This window comes from Pelodiscus sinensis, chromosome 19 (genome assembly GCF_052426305.1).
Source record: "Pelodiscus sinensis isolate ZL-2025 chromosome 19, ASM5242630v1, whole genome shotgun sequence".
NCBI lineage: Eukaryota > Metazoa > Chordata > Testudines > Trionychidae > Pelodiscus > Pelodiscus sinensis.
Window position 1 is genome coordinate 12,882,824 of NC_143070.1, and position 20,692 is coordinate 12,903,515.

Consider the following 20,692-nt stretch of genomic DNA (forward strand, 5'->3'; position numbering starts at 1 on the left):
TAAGAAAAGGTGCATGGTAAGCAGTCGAAGTGGTAGAAAACAGAGCAAAACAGGCACTACAAAAATAACTCAAAGAACATAATCTAAGAAAGAGTCGCTACAAAACTGGTTACAAATAATAATTTCACACCCTAGAGATTATTTCAGTGCTTTAAAGGGAAAGTCTGGCCACTGAACAAGGGGCTTAGTGCCCAGCGCTTTACAGTGCTGTAAATTGCTGCATTTAGGTGCGGGTGTTTTCATATCCTTGAGTGAGATAGTTGTAGCGCAGCAAAGTGGCAGTTTAGACATGGCCAAAAGAACAGTCATACAGGGTCAAGCCAAAGTTATATCTAGTCCTGTGTCCCGTCTGCCAACAGAGGCCAATGCCAGGTGCCCCAGAGGGAATGAACAGAACAAGGAATCAAGTGATTTCTCTCATCACTCATTCCCAGCTTTTGGAACACAAATAGAGATTAGGGACACCATTCCTACCCATCCTGGCTAATAGCCATTGGTAGATCTAATTTCCTGAATGTATCTAGGTTTTTTTTGGGGGGGAGGGGAAGAGTGGAGAATCCTGTTAACATCTTGGCCTTCACAACATCCTCTGGCAGGGAGTTCCACAGGTTGACTGTGCATTATGTGAAGAAATACTTCCTTTTCTTTGTTTTAAACTTGCTGCCTACTAATTTCATTGTGACTCCTAGTTCTTGTGTTATGGGAACAAGTAAATAACTTTTCCTTATTCATTTTCTCCACACCAATCACAATTTTATTAAACTATATCACATTCGCCCCTTAGTCTCCTCTTTTCTAAGATGAAAAGTCCCAGTCTTATTATTCTCTCCTTAGATGGCAGCTGTTCCGTACCCCTAATAATTTTTGTTGCCCTTTTCTTAACCTTTTCCAATGCCAGGTATCTTCTTTGAGATGGGGTGAGCACATCTGTATGCAGTATTCAAGTTGTGGATATATCATGCTTTTATATAAAGGCAATAAGATATTCTCTGTCCCTTTCTTAATGATTCCTAACATTGCGTTTGCTTTTTTGACTGTTGCTGAACACTGAGTGGATGTTTTCAGACAACTATCCACAATGACTCCAAGATCTTACTTGAGTGATAACTAATTTAGTCCCCATGGTTATATATGTATAGCTGGGATTGTGTTTTCAAATGGGCATTACTTTCCATTTATTAGCATTGAATTTCATCTGCCATTTTGTTGCCCAGTCACCTAGTTCTGGGAGCTCCTTTAGAAGCTCTTCAGTCTCCTCCAGAAATACTTATCTTAAGCAGTTTGGTATCATCTGCAAATTTTTCCGCCTCACTGATTACCCCTTTCTCCAGATCATTTATGAATATGTTGAATAGGATTGGTCCCAGTTTAGCAGGTTTTCTGCTTCTGATAAACAAAATAAAAACCATTTTGTTATTACTTTTTGAATCTCTGACTAGCTGTTCTTCAAAACTCTTCTTGGTCTTCAAAAATATATTTGTACATTTCATTTGAAAGAGTTTATGCTTTTTTCTATTTTCCTCACTAGGATTTAGCTTCCACTTTTTTAAACAGTGCCTTTTTATCCCTCACTGCTTCTTTGACTTGGCTGTTAAGCCACGGTGGCACTTTTTTGGTCCTCTTTCTAAGTTTTAAACATGCAGGTACACCCCAAATTTGAGCTCCTATTATGGTGTCTTTAGAAAGTTTCCATGCAGCTTGCAGGGATTTTGCTTTTTGCCCAGTACCTTGTAATTTCTGTTTAACTAACCTCCTCATTTTTGCATAGCTCCCTTTTTGCATTTTCATATGCCCCAGCGTTGGGCTGCTGTGCTGTTTTTCCTGCATAGCATGCCCGCAAGAAGGCCTGTTCACAATTAAATATTCTCACTGATGGGACATTAAGCTGTCCGGATGCCTAGTGTAGTCCCTGAGGTAAAAGCAGCGAAAGCAACAAGAATGGAACACAAAATAAAACTCCACAGGGCCATATTCCGAAGTTTCGCTGCAAAAATGATGCCTCCATACAAACAGAGTAGTCATATGAGTAAATGGCAATATTTAGAATCATGTGTTTGGACACACCTTGCATAAAGCATAGCCCAGTTAAGACAATCATATAAGCACACACTCATGGACTATATCACACTTGCATTTTTCCTTTCTCTATAAGTATCTGTCAGGTTTGCTGCAGATCCAGTTTCTCAACGAGGAGCAACCTGAAGAACGCACGAAGCCATGGCTCAAATAGGAGCAGTCCCCTTCTGCTCTTCCCTCAAACCTGCAAAGTTAAGTCATGGAGCTGGTCAGGAGCTGAATGTTTGTTTCCCCTTCACCCGCATCAGTCAGGTGGCATTGGACATGTATTGATAGTGATCCAAATTCTCTGTTGCTCTATGAAGCTAGGTATTCTGCATATGGTTAAGCATAGGTCCGACTCCAAATTCCAGTCTGGCAACCAAGGATCAGAACAGAAGGAAACATTTTAGGCAACCATTGGACATAGAGAGCAGAAACAGGCCAGCTCTTGGCAGCTCGGCCAACCAGAACTTTTCCATGGCACTGCTATATTCAGCTATTTGGGGGTGGGAAGAATTACCCTTTGTGATGGACACAAACTTGATAAATAGACATAGAGAGTAGCTAATGTAGCAATGCCTGCCTGAGTCTGCAGAGCATGGAAACTCCAGTGCGCCAGGACAGAGCATTATCAGACGTCTTTTTAGCACTTTCAGATAAGTAACCCAGATTCTCGCACATATTTAGACCCATAATTTCCATTCATATCAATAGGAGTTTGGTGCCTAAATATTTCTGAGGCTCTAGGTCAAGTGAGACCTAGGCAGGGCACCGCTCTTGCGCAAGGTAAGTGCAGCAGCTGCTCAGATCAGCAAAGAATCACAAAGAGCTTCTAGCATCATGATTTCACACCAAACATGCATCACCCGGGACCCAATCCTCCAGAGATTAACTCCTACCGCAAGGGCACTGGGAACATGGACCAAGTCCAGAGGCACATGCTGCTTCTTGCCCACAGAAGAGTGAAGCTCTGTTTTCAGCACTGGATTTAAAGACCGAAAGCTATAATGCGGGAAGCTGTGGGCCTGCCCGAGCTAATATTTCCATCACTTGCGACGGATCCCTGGGAAAGCAAAGAGAAAAATGGACTCACAGCTGCTGTTTCAACTGGGTCCCATTCATCCACTTCCAGGGCTGGCCGGATTCTCCTCGGAGGCCAATCCAGTGCTCGACGTGGCCAGCGTAGCGCATCAGGAAACCCTTAACAGGACGGGGCACATTAGGCTCGGACGTGCCCCATCGTGTGCCGTGGGGAAATTTCAGAACTTGTCTACACTGCAAAATGGGTCGACTTTAATTCAGATTGACCTAGAGCCACCCCAATCATTCAATCAACTGTTGGGGTCCGTGCTGCCTTCCTTCTGCTGGGGGAACACGCTGTCAGGAGGCGCGCTTGCACTGACTGAAGTGGGGCACTGAAGTCAAGTGTGGGGCAATGGTTAACATGTGGGCTTACAGCTGGTGCCCCCTCATGTAGCCTCAGCCAAAGGGGGCAGCACTTGCAGGCTCTGAGCCCCCGTGCAGCACAGGGAGACCCCTCCCCCTTCCACCTGCAGAGGCCACACAGAGTGTGAACTCAGCCAGCACTGCCAGGGTCCAGTCACAGGGAGCTCATCTGAGCCCCACTGTGCTGCCTACCAGGAGCCACCTGTGGTAAATGCTTCTCAGCTGCAGCCCACACCCCTATCCCCTGTGCCAGCTACCCAATTCCCTCTGTCCTGAACCAACCACTGTCCCAGCCTAGAGCCCCTTCCTGCACCCAAACTCCCTCCCAGAACATTGGGGTGCAGGAGGGAGGGAGGGGCATGGGCTCTGGGGGAGAGTTTGGGTTCAGAAAGAGGCTCCAAGCTAGGCCAAATTCCCATCCTTGCTCCTGCACCCCAACTCTCTGCCCCAGCCTGAAGCCTCCTCCTGCACCCAAACTTCCTCCCAGAGCCTGCATCATCACCTCCACCCCATGGCCCAGCCAGATGAAAGCGAACGAGGGTGGGGGGAAAGCAAGCATGGGAGGCGGGGAGGGGGATGGAGTCGGCTTCGGCAAAGGTGTGAGGCAGCAGGGAAGAAGCAGGGTAAAACCCTGGGATGGCCTTAAATTCAAAAAGCGACTTTCAGCGCAGAGAGATCACAAACCACTGGTCTATGGTGAGGCTGCCTTGTCCTACCGACTCTGACAAAAGCGCTACCCTTCCGGTGAAAGGAGAGTTATGCTGTCGGCGTACTAGGGCACTTACATCGGCATGAGCTGGGTTGTGGCGCAGGTGCATAATTAGCCTGAACCACAGCAGCTGATGTCACTCTAACCCTGCAGCTTAGGCCAAGCCTCTGCTAACTAGCCTGTCTCCACGCAAGAATTGCAACGCTTAAGTTGTACCATTATAGCGACAGCATTACAATCGCCATGAACCCGGCTGTACAGACATTGGTACGGAAGTGATTGTACACGTACGGGGAAGGGACTAAGCTAGACTGCTCCAAGGCACCTTTACACTGGTGTAACATGGCCACCAGTAGGGGGTACATCAGTGTAACTACTCTGGTAAGAAACCAAAAGGGGACACCCTTAAAAGAAATTCTACAATCCTAGAACTGGAAGGGACCTCGAGAGGTCATCGAGTCTAGTCCCCGGCCCTACTAAATTACACCTTCTAGCACAGACTAGGCCTGTGGTAGCCACATGCATCTGATGTGTTGGACATTTCAGTGGTGCTCAACCTTTTCAACAGGAAAATTTTGTTGAGGAAAAAAAAAAAAAAAGCTGGGAACATTTTGTTGCGGTCCCTTTAATTTAAAGTACCAGTCTGCTCCACTGCCACTCCTCTGCCCTCGCGGCAGGCACTGAGCTGGGGAAAAAATGCCAGCTGGCCCGGATAAAAATGTTGCAACGCCCCCCAGGAAGACAGCCGCGACCCCCTCGGGGCTATTTGGCTGGTTGAACGTGGCTGGTTCGCTACAGCAGTAGCCACTGTAGCTGCTACTGCTTCAGAACTGGTCAGATTCCACAGGACTAGGCCTTAGCTTGTGTCTCAATTTCGGGGGTGATTTCTGCATTGCACTCTGGGAGCAGGGGAATCGGTCCTCTCCTCTCTGCAACAGCAGCTACTGCTCACAATCCCACTTCTCCCAGCTCAGCCACATTGCGCTTTGCTGCCCTGTCTCCCCCACCCCCAGATTCCTTTGGATCTCTCCGAGGTGGGGGGGAAGGGGCGGATGGAGAGACTCAGACACCAGCTCCAAGCGCCCTGGCTGGTTGCCAAGAAATCCCAAAGTTTGGCAGGGCAGCCCGAGAAGCTACAAAGTTGTAGCCATCAAAAGCCTGTGCTGATCACAGAGCTACAAGGGCAGGGATTCAAAATCACTCATTCTTTGGCCTGCGACCCAGTGACAAACACCCTCCCTCCCCCGGAGATTTCTACTCACACTGCCGGAGCAGGAATCTGCCCAGATTGCAGACCTGTTGGCCATGCCAAGCCCATTACAAAGAACCTGCCCGTGTCTCACCTTTTCCTGCAGGGTGTCAATCCCAGCCAGAGAAGCAGTGACCGAGGAGCAGAAGTGCTGGCTAGCATCCCAGTTCTTCGCTTCCTCTGAGAAATAGTAGCATTTCCCTCCGTACCCGACCCACCCCTCCGGGCAGTAGGGCACAGCACGGGAGCCCGGAGAGGGGATGACACAGGAGACTAGATCTGAAGATCTTGTGAACAGAAGCACTGAAAATGAAACACCACCACAGGGTTAAGAGACAGGTGAGACACGTCTACCTGCTCTCTGAGAACACAAATCATAGAACTCTAGAACAGGGAGGGACCTCGACAGGTCATCGAGTGCAGTCCCCTGTCCTCACAGCAGGACCAAGCACCGTCTAGATCATGGTTTCCCAAACTGGAGGGGCATGAAGAAATTCCAGAGGGAGCGCGAAGCGACCCAGTCCCCTACCCCTATCAAGCTCCTCGCCCTAAGTTTTGCTGCTATTTTTGTTTTTCAGCACCTGTCAGTTCCTTTTATTTTTTTGCTCAACAAGTTTTGCTGCTATTGGGGTGGAGGGCGTGACAGTTTATCAAAAAAGGGGGGGTTATGCCAACAAGTTTGGGAACCACTAGTCTAGACCATCCCTGACAGGTGTCTGTCCAACCTGCTCTTAAATATCTCTAGGGATGGAGATTCCACAACCTCCCTAGGCAATTTATTCCAGTGTCTGACCACCCTGACAGGTAGGAAGTTTTTCGTAGTGTCCAACCTAAACCTCCCTGGCTGCAGTTTCAGCCCATTGCTTGTCTTGTACTCCGAGGCTAAGGAGAACAATTTCCCCCTCCTCTCCCTCGTAACACTCTTTTAGGTACTTGAAAACCACTATCACATCCTCTCTCAGTCTTCTTTTTTCCAAACTAAACAAACCCAGTTCTTTCAGTCTTCCCTCAAAACTCATGTTCTCTAGACCTTTCATCATTCTTGTTGCTCTTCTCTGGGCCTACTCCAATTTCTCCACATCTTTCTTGAAATGTGGTGTCCAGAACTGTGGTGCGCAGAACTGGACACAATAGTCCAGCTGAGGCCTAATCAGTGCAGAGTAGAGCAGAAGAATGACTTCTCGTGTCTTGTTCACAATGCTCCTGCCAATGCATCCCAGAATCATGTTTGCTTTTTTTGCAACAGCATCACGCTGCTGACTCACTTTAGCCTGTGGTCCACTATTACCCCTAGATCCCTTTCTGCAGGACTCCTTCCTAGACAGTCACTTCCCATTCTGTGTGTGAGAAACGGATTGTTCCTTCTTAAGTGGAGCACTTTTCATTTGTCCTTATTAATCTTCATCTTATTTACCTCAGACCATTTCTCCAGTTTGTCCAGATCCTTTCAAATTATGACCCTATCCTCCAATGCACCTGCAACCCCTCCCCGCTTGGTATCATCTGGAAACGTAATCAGTGCACTCTCTATAGAAACAACCTCATCAGAGCCACATCTCAGACTCCTAACAGCTGCTTAGAGGCTGTGAGGGAGCCAAGGGGCTGTAAGAAACTCAGCTAGCTATAGGGGGAAGGGGAGGAATCGACTCCTCCTCACTGTGTTGGCAAAGAACAGTGGCTCTCAACCCACAGCCCCGTGCGGCCCACGTAGCACAACACACAGCTGGACGCCAGTTATAACAGCTACAGCATCAGGCTCTGGGCTGTTCTGCAACAGGGCAGGCTCCAAGGCCACGGCTGCTCTGCTGAGCAAACTCTGCATGATGGGACCTAGGATCCAAGCTGTCCAGCCCCTTCACTAGAGGCTCTGCTTCTGGCCCTGTTCTCTAGAGAGGTCTCAGACAGGATTGCTGAGGGAGCAGGCAGGGGCTGCACTGTGGTTCTTAACCTGCAACCCAGGGACCACGTATGCCGTCCACAAAAGTCTGCGGCCAGCAGAGTTTAGGACAGGCAGCAGTTCTGGTTTTTTAAAATATTAAGAACAAAAAGAATCCCGACCACAAACCTGACTGTTGTTAGTGGAATTATCAAAAGTAATGCAGAAAAGGCAGAACTGTTCAATAAATATTTGTTGTGTGTTTGGGGGGAAAACAGAGGATCTAGTCCCCTGCTATGGGATAACACTCTTCCCATCCCATTCGCATCTCTGGAAGATAATAAAGGGATAAATGTGGGTGAAGTAACCACGATTATTGGAACAATTCTTGTTGGGGGAGAGAGCAACTTTTGAGCCACAAAGACAACCAAAAAGGGTCTCCCAGCAGAATGCCAGGTGGAACAGATTGTTTAGCAGAAGTAGTTGGCATACAGAATGGCCCATAACATGTCTGCAGTCAGGGGACAGAAAGAGGGGTTAGTGGGCTCTGTGGTAATAAGCCAGGCATGCAATGGGGATTTTAAAAAGAGGTCCAAAATAAGGGATGCAAATCACAGGTGTATGGGATGGGGAAATCACGGTCCTCATCACCCCAGCACAGCTCGTGTTGGCCCCATGAGGCACTGCGAAAACCTCCCCCAAACTCCCTATGCCAGATGATGGCGAGTTGCTTGCTAGGTACCTACTCTTCTGTGCATGGTACCCAGCTCTGTGTGGGTGCAAGCGCTGCTAGTAAGGACGCACGCTGCCAACACAAGAAGGGGAGAGGCCTTCACCTCTGTTCCTGCCGGCAAGCGCAAGTCCCGAACCTGCTCCCTAGCAGAAGCGTGGGAGTCGGACTAAAGAGTCTGACAGGCCAGATGTGGCCCATAGGCCAAAGTTCGCCCCCTCTCTGCCTCAGAGTCATGAACTCTTATTTCATGGTCATTTTCATCCCCGGCTGCCTTCCACCTGCAAATTCTCCACCAGTTCTTCCCCATTTGTCAGGATCAAATTTAAAACAGCCTCTCCACCTTCTGCAACAAATGTATTACAAGAGTGTGGATGGATCATCCGAGCCCTGTTATTTTCCTCACCCGGATGTCTGGGTAGGTGCAGCCTCCTATTACCACCAAGCCTGAATCAGCTGACCAGGGCCAGTTGCGGTCATACGGTGGGGCTTTTAGCTGAATGCAGACGCAGCCTTAGTGTCCGGCTTTTAAACCAGGGGTCAGCCCTGCCCCACATTCACACACAGGGGAAGGGTGATCACAAGGACGAAAGGGCAGGAGGCCAGAGCCTTGCTCGTGCACAAACATCCAGCAGGCCTTTGGCCCCCACTCCCCACACACACAACCCCCCACAGACCAGGCTGTAAACTTTAACCACCCCCCAAAACCCACACAAACCAGCTCCCCAGAAGGGGGTGTCTGCACTGCGTTCTAAGGCTCATCTCAGTGACAGGCAGCACCTGCCAACCCAGCCGTGGGCACGACACGGGGACGCAGGAAGGCCAGGCTGGTACCTCAGGGTGACAGGCTGCAGGCAGAGGGCCCAGCTCATCTCTGCCCTGCCCCCATCCCATCAATCCCCACCTCACCCCACCCTGCATGGGCATCAGTGATGGTGTTAGAGACCCAGCAATAGTCACCTAGGACCCCAAGTCCCCAGAGATGGACTGGGGGGGGGGGGGCTAGTGTCAGTCAGACCCTCCCACGACAGCGAGTGTCAAGGACAGGGCCTGGGAGAGGGCAGGAGATGGCTCTGGGAGGAGCATCCCCCAGGAAACCTCTGTCCCAGGGGCAGGAGCCAGACAGGCCAGGAGGAGACGCTGTGACTGGGGCAGCCCCAGGGGGGTGGGATGTGCAGAGAGGGGCTGGGGAGGGCTGAGAACTCACCTGCCAGGACAGTACCAACCAAAGCAGAGGACACAATTGCGAGGGTAATTGTGAGGGCGACTGTATGCGTCCTGTAGTTACAGTGAGATCCTGAAACAGAGGGATCCATCAGGCCGGGACACAAAGCTGCATCTCACTGATAGCACCAGGGCTGTGGCTGCCCCAGAACACGCCTCATTCTGCCCCTCGCGCTTCCCTCCAGACGCTCTGGGAAAGGCACCCAAGGGCTCAGGAAGACTGGGGTTGGCAGAATAGCCTCTCCCCCCTCAGCCCAGCACCCCCTGGGCACTGCCAGCCAGGCCAGCACCAGGCCGGTGAGCTCAGGGCACAGAGATAAGGACCCGCATGTTCCAGGGGCAGGCGCTTAAGCTGCCCCCACACCTGCTCCGCGCCTGTGGGGAGAAAAAGCCAGGCCAAGAGGGGCCAGGGCTGCCACAGGGGGTCTGACCCATCAGCCCAAACAGCCCCTGCCCACCTCTGTGTGTGCCAGCCAGCCACTGGGAGCCAGGGATTGGGACCCGGAGAACCCCTGGGGACTCAGTCCCTGCTGCCCACCGACAGGGGTTGGGCCATTGCTACTGGATCAGTCTGTCTATCTCCAGCCGGGTCCCAGGCAGCGAGCCCCATTACCTCGCTTCCCTCTACCCTTCAGGGGTCCCGGCTCCTGCAGCAGCCGCGGCTCCTGCAGCAGCCGTGCTTTGCTCTCAGCAGACCCAGCTGCTGGCTTCATGGTCTCTCTTCCCTGCACTCAGGCTGAAAGCCCCAGGAGTCCTGCGGTGGCACCTTGAAAAGACAAAACAGATTTATTTGGGCATCAGCTTCCGTGGGTCAAAACCAGACACCGCTGGAGGGGCTGGGCGTGTGTAATCCAGCAGCAGCAAAGCCGAAAGCCAAGTCAGGGGCTTGGGATGATCTGGGGTTTCTCAGCCCAGCAGTTTGCGACCGAGGGACAATTTAGGTGCATCGAGCAGGCTCCGTAGCTCTGCGGAAGCCCCGCCCTTCGCCCTGCATCAGCAGCTTTTGCATACATTTTACAGGGGAGTTAAAAAGGGAGAAAAGGGGGTAAGCAGAGGAGGGAGCGAGAGCCCGCAGGGCAGGGGGGTGAAGCGGCTGCAAACGGGGTTAGGCGCCTACAAACCAGCAGCCCGATGCCCGGCCAGGGGCGGTGCCGTGAAGATGAGTCCCCCTCTCGGCCTCCGGTCTTCAGAGACCCGTTCTGGGATCTGCTCGCCCGTGACGGGCACCAGGCACGCACGGGGAAGGGGCGCGGCCGCCCCGCGAAGAAGCGAGCAAACCGGCAAGGGAGGGGGCACGATGCCCAGCCGGGGTGTCTCAACACAAGGGGGGGGCGGTATCGCTCTCAGCCCCACGTGGGTGGATGGGTGGGGGAGGATCCCTGGCCCGCAGCCAGCCCCACTGCGGTTCCCGGCAGCTTGTGCGGCACGAGCCCCGCCCAGCTCGGTCCCTTCGGCGCCTCCCACCCGGGCTCTGGATCGTGGGGACCGGAGCCTGCGCCCGTGCTAGGCGGCAGCGACACCGGGTGAGCCGCTTCTGGGCGCTAGCCGCTGTCGGGCTGTGTCCGGGTCGGGAGGGTCCTCTCCGCGCTGCGAGGGACTGGTGAGAATCCGGGCTGGGGGGCGGTGGGAGCGAGATCCGGGCTGCGGGGTGCTCTGGGGGGCAGGGCAGGAACTGGGGCTGGAAGACGCGCGGGGGGCTGGGGAAGGGCAGGAGGGCGCTTTGCTGGGGGGGAATCACGCGGACCCCCGGGATAATCGGGGATTTGCTTCTCCCCGGGGCCGGGCCTGAGCTGCCGAGAGCGGAGCTCCGCTTGGGGCGGGCGTGGCCTGGAGGGGCAGCCCCGCGGGCAGGGGGAGAAGGGAGGAGGCGAGACACAGAGCTCCAGCAATGGGAGCCCAGGGTGAGCCGGGCTGGGGCTGCACTGATGGAGTCAAACAGTATGGCGGCGGCGGCGGCGAAGGTCTGCAGTTTCTATCAGCTGCCTGCAAGCTGAAGTCACATGCAGTGCGCGGCTCTGCAGTTCTGCCCGGGCCCGAAGTCACATGCAGTGCGCGGCTCTGCAGTTCTGCCCGGGCCCGGCCGAGGCCGCCGTCGGGGCAACCAGGACTCGCCTGGACTGAGCCTGGTTCTGTGGGGGAGGGAGAGATCGAGACAGGCGGGTGCGCAGATCTCAGCTCCCTGCCTCCTCCTGCCCCGGCCCGTCTGAGACCCTGAACCGCCCAGCTCGGATCAGCCCCAGAGCCAGGCAGAGACCTGGAGTAGAGGCTGGAGCCCGGTTAAATGTGCGCTACAGGCTTCCCCCTGCCCCTCCACAGAGGCTCTGAGTTTCCCTTTCCTTGCTGCTCATTTTAAACCTTCCGAAATGAATCAGGACGCAGAAGATGATTTAAAATATTTCCCCTCTTCATCTTCTGAGTCTCTAGGGTGGAACCGAGGCACATTTTCAGACGTGTCTCTGCATCCGCAAAGGCTGGAAACATTCCTTAATTTAAAAAAAATGAAAACTGTGATTCTGCCCTGATTGTTTGCCCTAAGGTGCTGGCCTTTGGAAAACACCAACTCTCCTAAAATGAAAGGTGGGAACAGGGAGTGAGACTTTCCTCACTTTTTAGCAGACATGTCCAAACAGTCCATATCCCAGTGGAACAGCTGCCCCCCCCCCATCACACTGAAGAGTGTTTGAGGAGGAGGGGAAGCTCTCCAAACCACTCCAGCCCCCCAACTCTGCTTCCTGTTGGCCACCCCACAATCAGCTAGCCATCCCCTGATTGATTTCCCCCCCCCCCCCCATGCTTTGCTTCCCATCCCCACCCCTTCCTCCCAGCCAGCATGTCCAGTATTTTGTTTAAGCCTACCTGGTAACAGTCTGCACTTTACTTAATAACGTTCTGTTACTTCCTTTGCAGGAACATTCCTGGGCCTATGGACAGTCTCTCCCTGCACATTGACTGATCAGATAAGTATTATCCAGTCACTCACCTCTTCCTTGAGCAAACTCTGTTCCCAGCCCTGGCTCTCTCTAGGTTACTGTTGGGTCTTTAGAGGATCTTTCTTCTCTCTCCCCTCAGGTCTAGCTTATCCTTCATCCCCGTTAATGACAACTGGTTTATCTGAGGACTAAGGAGGATTTGGCTGCCTGTCATTAGCTAACGAGGGGTCAGGAATCTCAGAACCAGATGTGAATCAGGTGAGCAGTTTTCCTTGTGAATGACCCCTGGGGATGCAGGTCTGACAGCTCTAGGGAAGGTTACAAACCAGGTCACTGTCTGCCTAGTAGAGAGAGAAGGATTCCCCAGTTGCAAGGAAGTTCTCCAGCTTTGGCTTCTCTCTCCATGAGTAGCTGTGAGAACAATGTGAAGCTACAGCGGGTCTTAGAGTTTAGGGGTTCTCAGCCTTGGAGGGTTGGGATTGGGTGTCAAACGGTTGCATTTGTACTGTCCCAAGCAAGAGCGGGGTCCCAGCGAGCTGGCAGGTCTTGAGGGTTGGAGGCCTGATATGGAAAACTTGAAGCTCTCCTAGCTAGAACTGTGCATCTGCCCAAGTAATGAGAGATCAGGAGTGAGTCTGAGAGTGGGATTGAAGTTCGAAATTCTAGCCTGAGAGTCAATGACACAGAAACATCTGTCAGAGTGATCATCCCCGGGGCTCTTCAGACTCAAGAGTTGGGGGAGCTGCCCTAAGGCCTCCCATCAAGATAACTTCATCAAGGACTGCATGGGGCAAAAGGGGCAGGACCCCCAAGTAACGACACCAGCCCTGCACTGTCTCCTTGTCCCCTGCATCTTGGGAAGAAGGTGACACACAGACCCTGGATTGAGGATTATGGACTTTGTGAGCCCCAGAACCAAGGGAAGAAGCTGGGACAAGGATTGTGCCCAGGACAGGTAAAGAGCTCAAGGTGTTTCATTTCCATTTGCTTATCCCGGAAGAGGGAGGACACGTGTTGGTGCGGTGACTGAAGAGTTAATCAGAATTTACTGCAGAACTGCTGAAGGAAAACTCTAGTAAACTGAGGAACAGGCTCCCCAGATGCCAGACCAGGTAAGGGCCGTACAGAGGCCAGTCTTTGGTAACTTGTGGCTGGTTGGAGTTTTTGATGCAACATTTCATGCTGCTGTGGGAGGTGCTGGTGGTGCTGTTTGTTACCTAGAGTGCTTTGTTGTATGAAGCTCTGGCTTCACATGTCAATATTCAGTATCAGAGGGATAGCAGTGTTAGTCTGAATCTGCAAAAGCGGCGAGGAGTCCTGTGGCACCTTATAGACTAGCTGAAGTGTAGGAGCATAAGCTTTCGTGGGCAAATACCCATGACGAAGTGGGTCTTTGCCCACAAAAGCTCATGCTCCTACACTTCAGTTAGTCTATAAGGTGCCACAGGACTCCTCGCTGCTTTTGTCAATATTCAGGTTATCGTACCTCCAGTTCGCTGTGGTTTGAGTGCCGCAGTGGTGTGATGAGCACCTGTCGTGTGGTTCTGTCTTTAAGGTTTTGTGTTGCTGCCCATCCACCATATAAACCAGGCCGTGTTCCTTTATCTCCCCAGAAGGCTAAGGGCCTGTTTTACTTCCGTGTTCTGTAGTGATGCCTCTCCCCATGTTATTTGGGCTTTTTCCATATAAAAACAATCGCCAAGCTCCTACTGGTCTTCCCAGTGTCTCTGGCCCAGCTTTGGGTTGTGGGGGAAAAGCTCCCTGTTGAAGGTTTGAGGCCTGGTTGGCTGTCTTGGGTTGTCTTGAATTGGGGGCAGTAGGTTAGTTGGAAGTGTTACTGCTGTGGGTCATTCCTTTAATGGTGGGATTTTGAAAGGGAAGGTCTGGCAGCCATCATTGGTGGGTGGCTCCCATATAAAATCAGTCACAATTGTGAAGTCCCTAATAATCTTCATGAAGTCTGCAGGGCTTTCACCTGGGCATTTAAGTTGGTTGGTTTGAGCTCTGTTCTCTTGACTGTCACTCTTGTTAAAGTGGAAAGATCCTTTCTACATTCCCTGAAATGGGCTTTCCCATTTTGGTGCTGGGCTGTCTGTTTATATTAGGGCAGGCTGAGAGAGTTTACCCTGCTCTTGAGACATAAGGTGATAGTGTAGCTGCTCATATCCGCTGGTACAGGTGATGTGTAAAAGGGAAGTCAAATCCCCCGGAGCCATTGACTCCCCTATGAGGGGCACGTACAATATACATACATTGCTAATGCTTAGATATATTTGCTATTTGTATAGGAGTAAGACATGACAAAGGTCAAGGCCTGTCACAAGTAATAACTTATAATAAGGAGACGAGGGGAAGTGAAACCAGTCTTCTGTTAAGTAGAGATATGGATAGATTCCACATCCTTTAAACTTGTGACCGGCTCAAGCAGGAAAGGAAAAAGGGAAGTATGGCTCGCCCATTGTTCAGCAAAAGTGAATGAATGTAACACAGCTGTAACTGCAAAGTCAGCAAGTAGGCACTGTATTTAACCTCATTTGGAAAATTAACCTGACCTATAGGAATGCTAAATGTAAAAAATGAAGTAACCTATCATGTTAAGGCACCTAAACCAGGAAGGATGTTAACCCTATAAAAACCCCTGCCTATGAGATGTTGGGGGTCGGCTCTGCTTTGAACATTGAGTTCCTTAGCCGTACCTTGGTTGCAACCAATAAACTTGAGTTGGACCCAGCCTGAAAGTGTGACTCTCTTCTTGGGGTAAATCAGACTAGCCTCCAAGGGGACGAAACCAGCAATTTATGCAACACAGGGGTTGGCAACCTTTCAAGCCACAGAGCCAAAATTCAGAACAAGTGGTCAACAAAGGGCCGTATAAGGATGTCCGTTTGCATGACTGAAACTATACAATGTAATAGTATTGATAATTGACATGATGACTAATAATGGCATAAATGATCCATTGTCGTCATTGACTACTGCTTCTTTTTGCACACTTCTTTGACATTTACATCATAACTGGCCAAACCCAGCTGCATGCAGGCATTCAGGTGTCTTCTGTCAGCCTTATGGCAGGGGGCTGCGGATGTGGGGGTACAGGAGACTGGGTTGGGAAGCACAAGGGGCTCAGGGCAGCTGATTTGGGCACAGGGTTGGCGTGCAGGAGTGTTAGAGAAGTGGACTGGAGATGCGAGCGTGTAGGAGTTTGGGGATGTCGGGGTTTGAGGGGCTCAGGGTAGTGTGGGTTCAGGTGTATGAGTGGCTCAGGATTGTGGTGTGGTGGAGTACGGGAATGTTATAACAGTGCAGCCAGATGGGGGCTAGGTCGCAATTGGGGGCTTGTTGGCCTGGCTAATTTTTAAATTATGTAAAATGATTATGTCCAACATGAGGTTTCAACCTTGTCTTTATGGCAGGGGTGGGGAACCTTTTCTGGGTCAGGGCCCACTGACCCACAGAAAAATCAGTCGGGGACCAAACAAGTGAGAGAAGCACCCTCTAAAAAACCCCAGTTCCTCCGGACTTAACCCCGAAAAGGGTTTGTCCACGAAAAGGGTCTGGTAGTGTCAGCCGCCCCCGGACTTAGCCCCGGCTACCACCCCCACCTCCCGATTTTCCCCCTTCAGCTCCTCTTCTGACGCTACCTACAGTAGCTTCATCTCTCTCTCTCCCCCCCAGCCGTAAATTTCTGCCCCCTGCTCAGACCATGACACACGCCCCCGCTGCAATTTGCTCCCCTAATCATTTTAAACCCCTCCAAAGAGGAGGCAGCAAATCCTAGGAAGCAGTGAGGGCAGAGAGAGGGCAGCGGCTACAGGGAAGGCTACTGAGTTTGCTCAGATCGGGTGCGCATGCTCAGTGCACCCGTGTTGCTGTCGTAACACTGCCGTAAGGGAGGAAGAGCAGCAGCGCCTCCCCTCCCCCCCCCCCCCCCCCGGCTTCCCTTTGGCACTTGCCACGGAGCCCAGGGCTTCAGAGACCCGGATCCGCGCGAGCGGCTCAGGCTGGGTCCGGAGGTTCTATCCGCGCTGCCGAGGGACTGGTGAGCGCGGGAGAAGCGGGGTCCCATAGACCGGCTGGGAGAAGGGAGGTACGGGGGGGGGGGGGCGGGGCCGAAGGGAAGCGGGGACCCAGCCCTGCCCAAACCCGGGCTGCAAAACACTGGGGGGGGGGGGCAGCGGACTCACCCCATGTAGGGGGCGGGATTGCATGGACCCCAGGATAATTGGGGGAGGGGCGGGTCTCAAGGCGCCTGGCCCCGGCCGCTCCAAGCCGGATCCGTGTGAGCAGCCAAGGCGCTGCCCTGGGACTGTCCCAGCAATGCGAGGTCCGGGTGAGCGGGCTAGGACGGCATGAATGGAGCAAGACCGCAGAGGCTGGTGCTGAGGTCTCCGCTGATTCTGGGGGCCATTAGACCCAGCCGGTGTCTGTAGCACAAACACACTCACGTGGAGCGGAGCTGCAGTTCGGCCTGGGCCCGGCAGAGGCCGCTGTGGTGCGGGGACCGTGAGCCAACTGGACGCAGCCGGATTGTGTGGGGGGACAGGCGGGTGCGCAGATCTCCGCTCCCTGCCCGCCCCTCTGGCTGCAGCCTCCCGCCCCGGCCTGTCTGAGACACTGAACCCCACAGCTCCGATCAGCCCCGGAGCCAGGTGCTAAACTCAGTCATCCCTTCCCCTCTCCCCGGGGGCGGGGCGGCAGAGAGCCTGTAGCGAGCACAACACTAACTTCTCAGGATTTGCTACTTTGGGTGCACTGAGCATGCGCACCCGAACTGAGCAAACTCAGTGTCCCTCGCTGTAGCCGCTGCCCTCTCTCTGCCCTCACTGCCTCCTCAGATTTGCTTCCTCCTCTTCGGAGGTGTTTAAATGATGAAGGGGGGCAAATTGCAGGGGGGGGGGTGTCAGGTTCTGAGCATGGGGCAGAAATTTACGGCTGGAGGCATCAATCTTCTTTTTTTAGCTGCAGAAGAGGGGCGAAATTTGAAAAATCAGGGGGGTGGGGGGTGGTAGCCTTGGTTAAGCCCAGGCTGGGGGACACTGCCAGACCCTGTGCACGGAGAAAACCCCCGTTTAGGGAGGGGGAGAGGTGGGAACAGTCACCCAGCAGGACAAGCCACCTGATGTCCTTGAAAATATCAGTTTTCCAGGGGCAAAGTCTTTTTTTTCTTTATTTTACCTGGACGCTGCCTGTCAGCCCCCGAGCAGGGGGCGGGCTCCTGGGCTTGAGTTCTTAAAGGCACAGGCCTCCCAATTCCTAGACGGTCAATGCTTAGACACCACCGTTCCTCTGTATGTGTACAAGTGTGAAATATTCTACATACAGTTCCTGTCTCAAACTCTGCCTCTCACTTCTTTAGTATTTAATAGTTTTCTCTTTGTTTCTCTATCAGAAGTCACTGCATCTCCTTTCTCTTGTGTACTATGCTGATATGATAAAGTCCCTCCCATCCACACCCTCTCCTGTACTGCAATCCCCTGACCCATGGCAGATCCCACATCTGTCCCCCAAACTCCCCCTAGCAAGCACCCCTCATGCACCCAAACTCCGTCCCAGATCCTCATCACCAAACATGGGCAAGTATCGGAGGGGTAGCCGTGTTAGTCTGAATATGAAGAATCGTTGAGGAGTCCTGTGGCACTATCTTCAGTTCGTCTATAAGGTGCCACAGGACTCCTCGCCAACATGGCCAAGTGAAATTTTAGTGATTCCTCCCGTAGTCAATGGGGACATGGGTCAGAGAACTCAGAGAAGGGGGCTCCAACATTTTGAAAGTGCAATCCAATATGTACCTTATATATAAATACCCTTTTCCCGCTTCCTTCTTACCCCTTCTCCAAGTCCCAGATCCTGCACCCTCTATCCTCCCTCTCTTGCCCATCCTCAATCTCTTTCATCAGCCTGGGACAGACGGTTGGGTGCACATGCTCTGGTCTTTGCTTAAGGGATCTGGAGTGCGAGAAGGGCTCTGATCAGCTCTTGGAGCATGCACTTACTGTGGTGTTCTAGGTGCAGGCTTTGGCAGGGTATTTGGATGCATGGGTGCTCAGAGCAATGATAAGGGCTTGGATACAGGACTGGGTTCATGCCAGGGGTAGGAGTTAGTGATGTATGCTCCATTTTGTCACTGCTGGTGACTCCTAGATGGTGGTGGAGTGTGCCTAAGGCAAGCTCACCTATGGCCGTGCCCTGTAACACTACCTAAAGCTGCAAGAAAACTCCATCCCTGGTCCTGTGTTTGAAAGGATACAGAATGGTATATGTTGAACCCTGACATCAGCACCCCTCTTTTTCCTCCCCTGCCGTGCACACAAAGCAGCAGACTCCCAGGCGTGGTATCAGCTGCAAGGCAAAGTGCAGGACATCCACAGCAGTGGGGGGAGGGGCATTTAAGTGCTGGCACTTGATATCCTCTTGCCCACACCAGTCAGGATCACCTGACAGAGGATCCAAGATCTACCAGTATATCCCTATCTACTGGTTGGTGACCACTGCCTCATAGCGACTGTCTGTCCAGGGTCAATGTGTCATATCATAAGAACATAAGAACGGCCGTACTGGGTCAGACCAAAGGTCCATCTAGCCCAGTATCCTGTCTACCGACTGGCCAGCACCAGGTGCCCCAGAGAGGGTGGACCGAAGACAACGATCAAGTGATTTGTCTCCTGCCATCCCTCTCCAGCCTCTGACAAACAGAGGCCAAGGACACCATTTTATCCCCTGGCTAATAGCCTTTTATGGACCTAACTTCCATGAATTTACCCAGCTTCTCTTTAAACTCTATTATAGTCCTAGTCTTCACAGCCTCCTCTGGCAAGGAGTTCCACAGGTTGACAACACGCTGTGTGAAGAAGAACTTCCTTTTATTAGTTTTAAACCTGCTACCCATTAATTCCATTTGGTGTCCTCTAGTTGTTCTATTATGGGAACTAATAAATAACTTTTCTTTATCAGCCCTCTCCACACCACTCATGATTTTATAGACCTCTATCATATCCCCCCTCAGTCTCCTCTTTTTCTAAACTGAAAAGTCCCAGTCTCTTTAGCCTCCCCTCATATGGGACTCGTTCCAAACCCCTAATCATTTTAGTTGCCCTTTTCTGAACCCTTTCCAAGGCCAAAATATCTTTTTTTAGGTGAGGAGACCACATCTGTACACAGTATTAAAGATGTGGGCATACCATAGTTTTATACAGGGGCAGTAAGATATTCTGGGTCTTATTTTCTATCCCTTTCCTAATAATTTCTAGCATCCTATTTGCCTTTTTGACCGCCGCTGCACTATCTGTGGAAGTTGTCAGAGAACTGTCCACGATAACTCCAAGATCTCTTTCCTGATTTGTCGTAGCCAAATTAGCCCCCGTCATACTGTACGTATAGTTGGGGTTATTTTTCCCGATGTGCATTACTTTACACTTATCCATATTAAATTTCATTTGCCATTTTGTTGCCCAATCACTCAGTTTGGTGAGATCTTCTTGGAGTCCCTCACAGTCTGCTTCTGACTTGACTATCCTAAACAGTTTGGTATCATCTGCAAACTTTACTACCTCACTGCTTACCCCTTTCTCCAGATCATTTATGAATAAATTGAAAAGGATTGGTCCCAGGACTGACCCTTGGGATACACCACTAGTTACCCCTCTCCAATCTGAAAATTTACCATTTATTCCTACCTGTCTTTGTTTCCTGTCTTTTAACCAGTTCTCAATCCAAGAAAGGACCTTCCCTCTTATCCCATGGCCATGTAATTTACACAAGTATACTATAATCCAAGTATACTATATCTACTGGATCCCCTTGTCCGCATGTTTGTTAACCCCTTCAAAGAACACTAATAGATTAGTAAGACAGGATTTCCCTTTACAGAAACCATGTTGACTTTTGTCCAACAAATTATGTTCTTCTGCATGCTTCACAATTTTATTCTTTACTATTGTTTCGACTAGTTTGCCTGGTACTGAAGTTAGACTTACCGGTCTGTAATTGCCAGGATCGCCTCTAGAGCCCTTTTTAAATATTGGTGTCACGTTGGCTACCTTCCAGTCATTAGGTACGGAAGCCGATTTAAAGGATAGGTTACAAACCACAGATCATAGCTCAGCAATTTCCCATTTAAGTTCTTTTAGAACCCTTGGATGAATGCCATCCGGTCCCGGAGATTTGTTAACATTAAGTTTTTCTATTTGTTCCAAAACCTCCTCTAATAACACTTCAATCCGGGACAGTTCCTTAGATTCATCACCCACAAAGGACGGTGCAGATTCAGGAATCTCCCCAATGTCCTCAGCCGTGAAGACTGAAGCAAAGAAATCATTTAGTTTCTCCGCAATGGCTTTATCATCCTTGATTGCTCCTTTTATAGCTTGATCATCTAGGGGACCCACAGGCTTTTTAGCAGGCTTCCTGCTTCTAATGTACTTAAAAAACATTTTGTTATTTCTTTTTGAGTTTTTGGCTAGCTGTTCCTCAA

At 51.4% G+C, this 20,692-nt stretch overlaps 1 protein-coding gene across 3 annotated transcripts; it reads right to left on the reverse strand.

Moving 5' to 3' along the window:
* Positions 1 to 236: 236 nt before the first annotated feature.
* LOC112546718 (C-type lectin domain family 2 member D-like) lies at positions 237 to 12,623 on the reverse strand. Of its 3 annotated transcripts, none has more exons than XM_089770594.1 (6): positions 12,273 to 12,623; positions 9,906 to 10,058; positions 9,276 to 9,365; positions 5,557 to 5,765; positions 3,152 to 3,258; positions 237 to 2,260 (listed from the first exon to the last, which is right to left on the reverse strand). In XM_089770594.1, the coding sequence occupies exons 2-6, from the start codon at positions 10,003 to 10,005 to the stop codon at positions 2,146 to 2,148; spliced, it is 621 nt and encodes a 206-aa protein (XP_089626720.1). In that variant the 5' UTR covers positions 10,006 to 10,058; positions 12,273 to 12,623; the 3' UTR covers positions 237 to 2,145. The 3 variants fall into 3 exon arrangements, with proteins under 3 accessions (XP_089626720.1, XP_089626719.1, XP_089626718.1); XM_089770593.1 differs by lacking the exon at positions 12,273 to 12,623 and adding an exon at positions 10,410 to 10,658; XM_089770592.1 differs by lacking the exon at positions 12,273 to 12,623 and adding an exon at positions 10,414 to 10,653.
* Between the last annotated feature and the right edge of the window lie 8,069 nt (positions 12,624 to 20,692).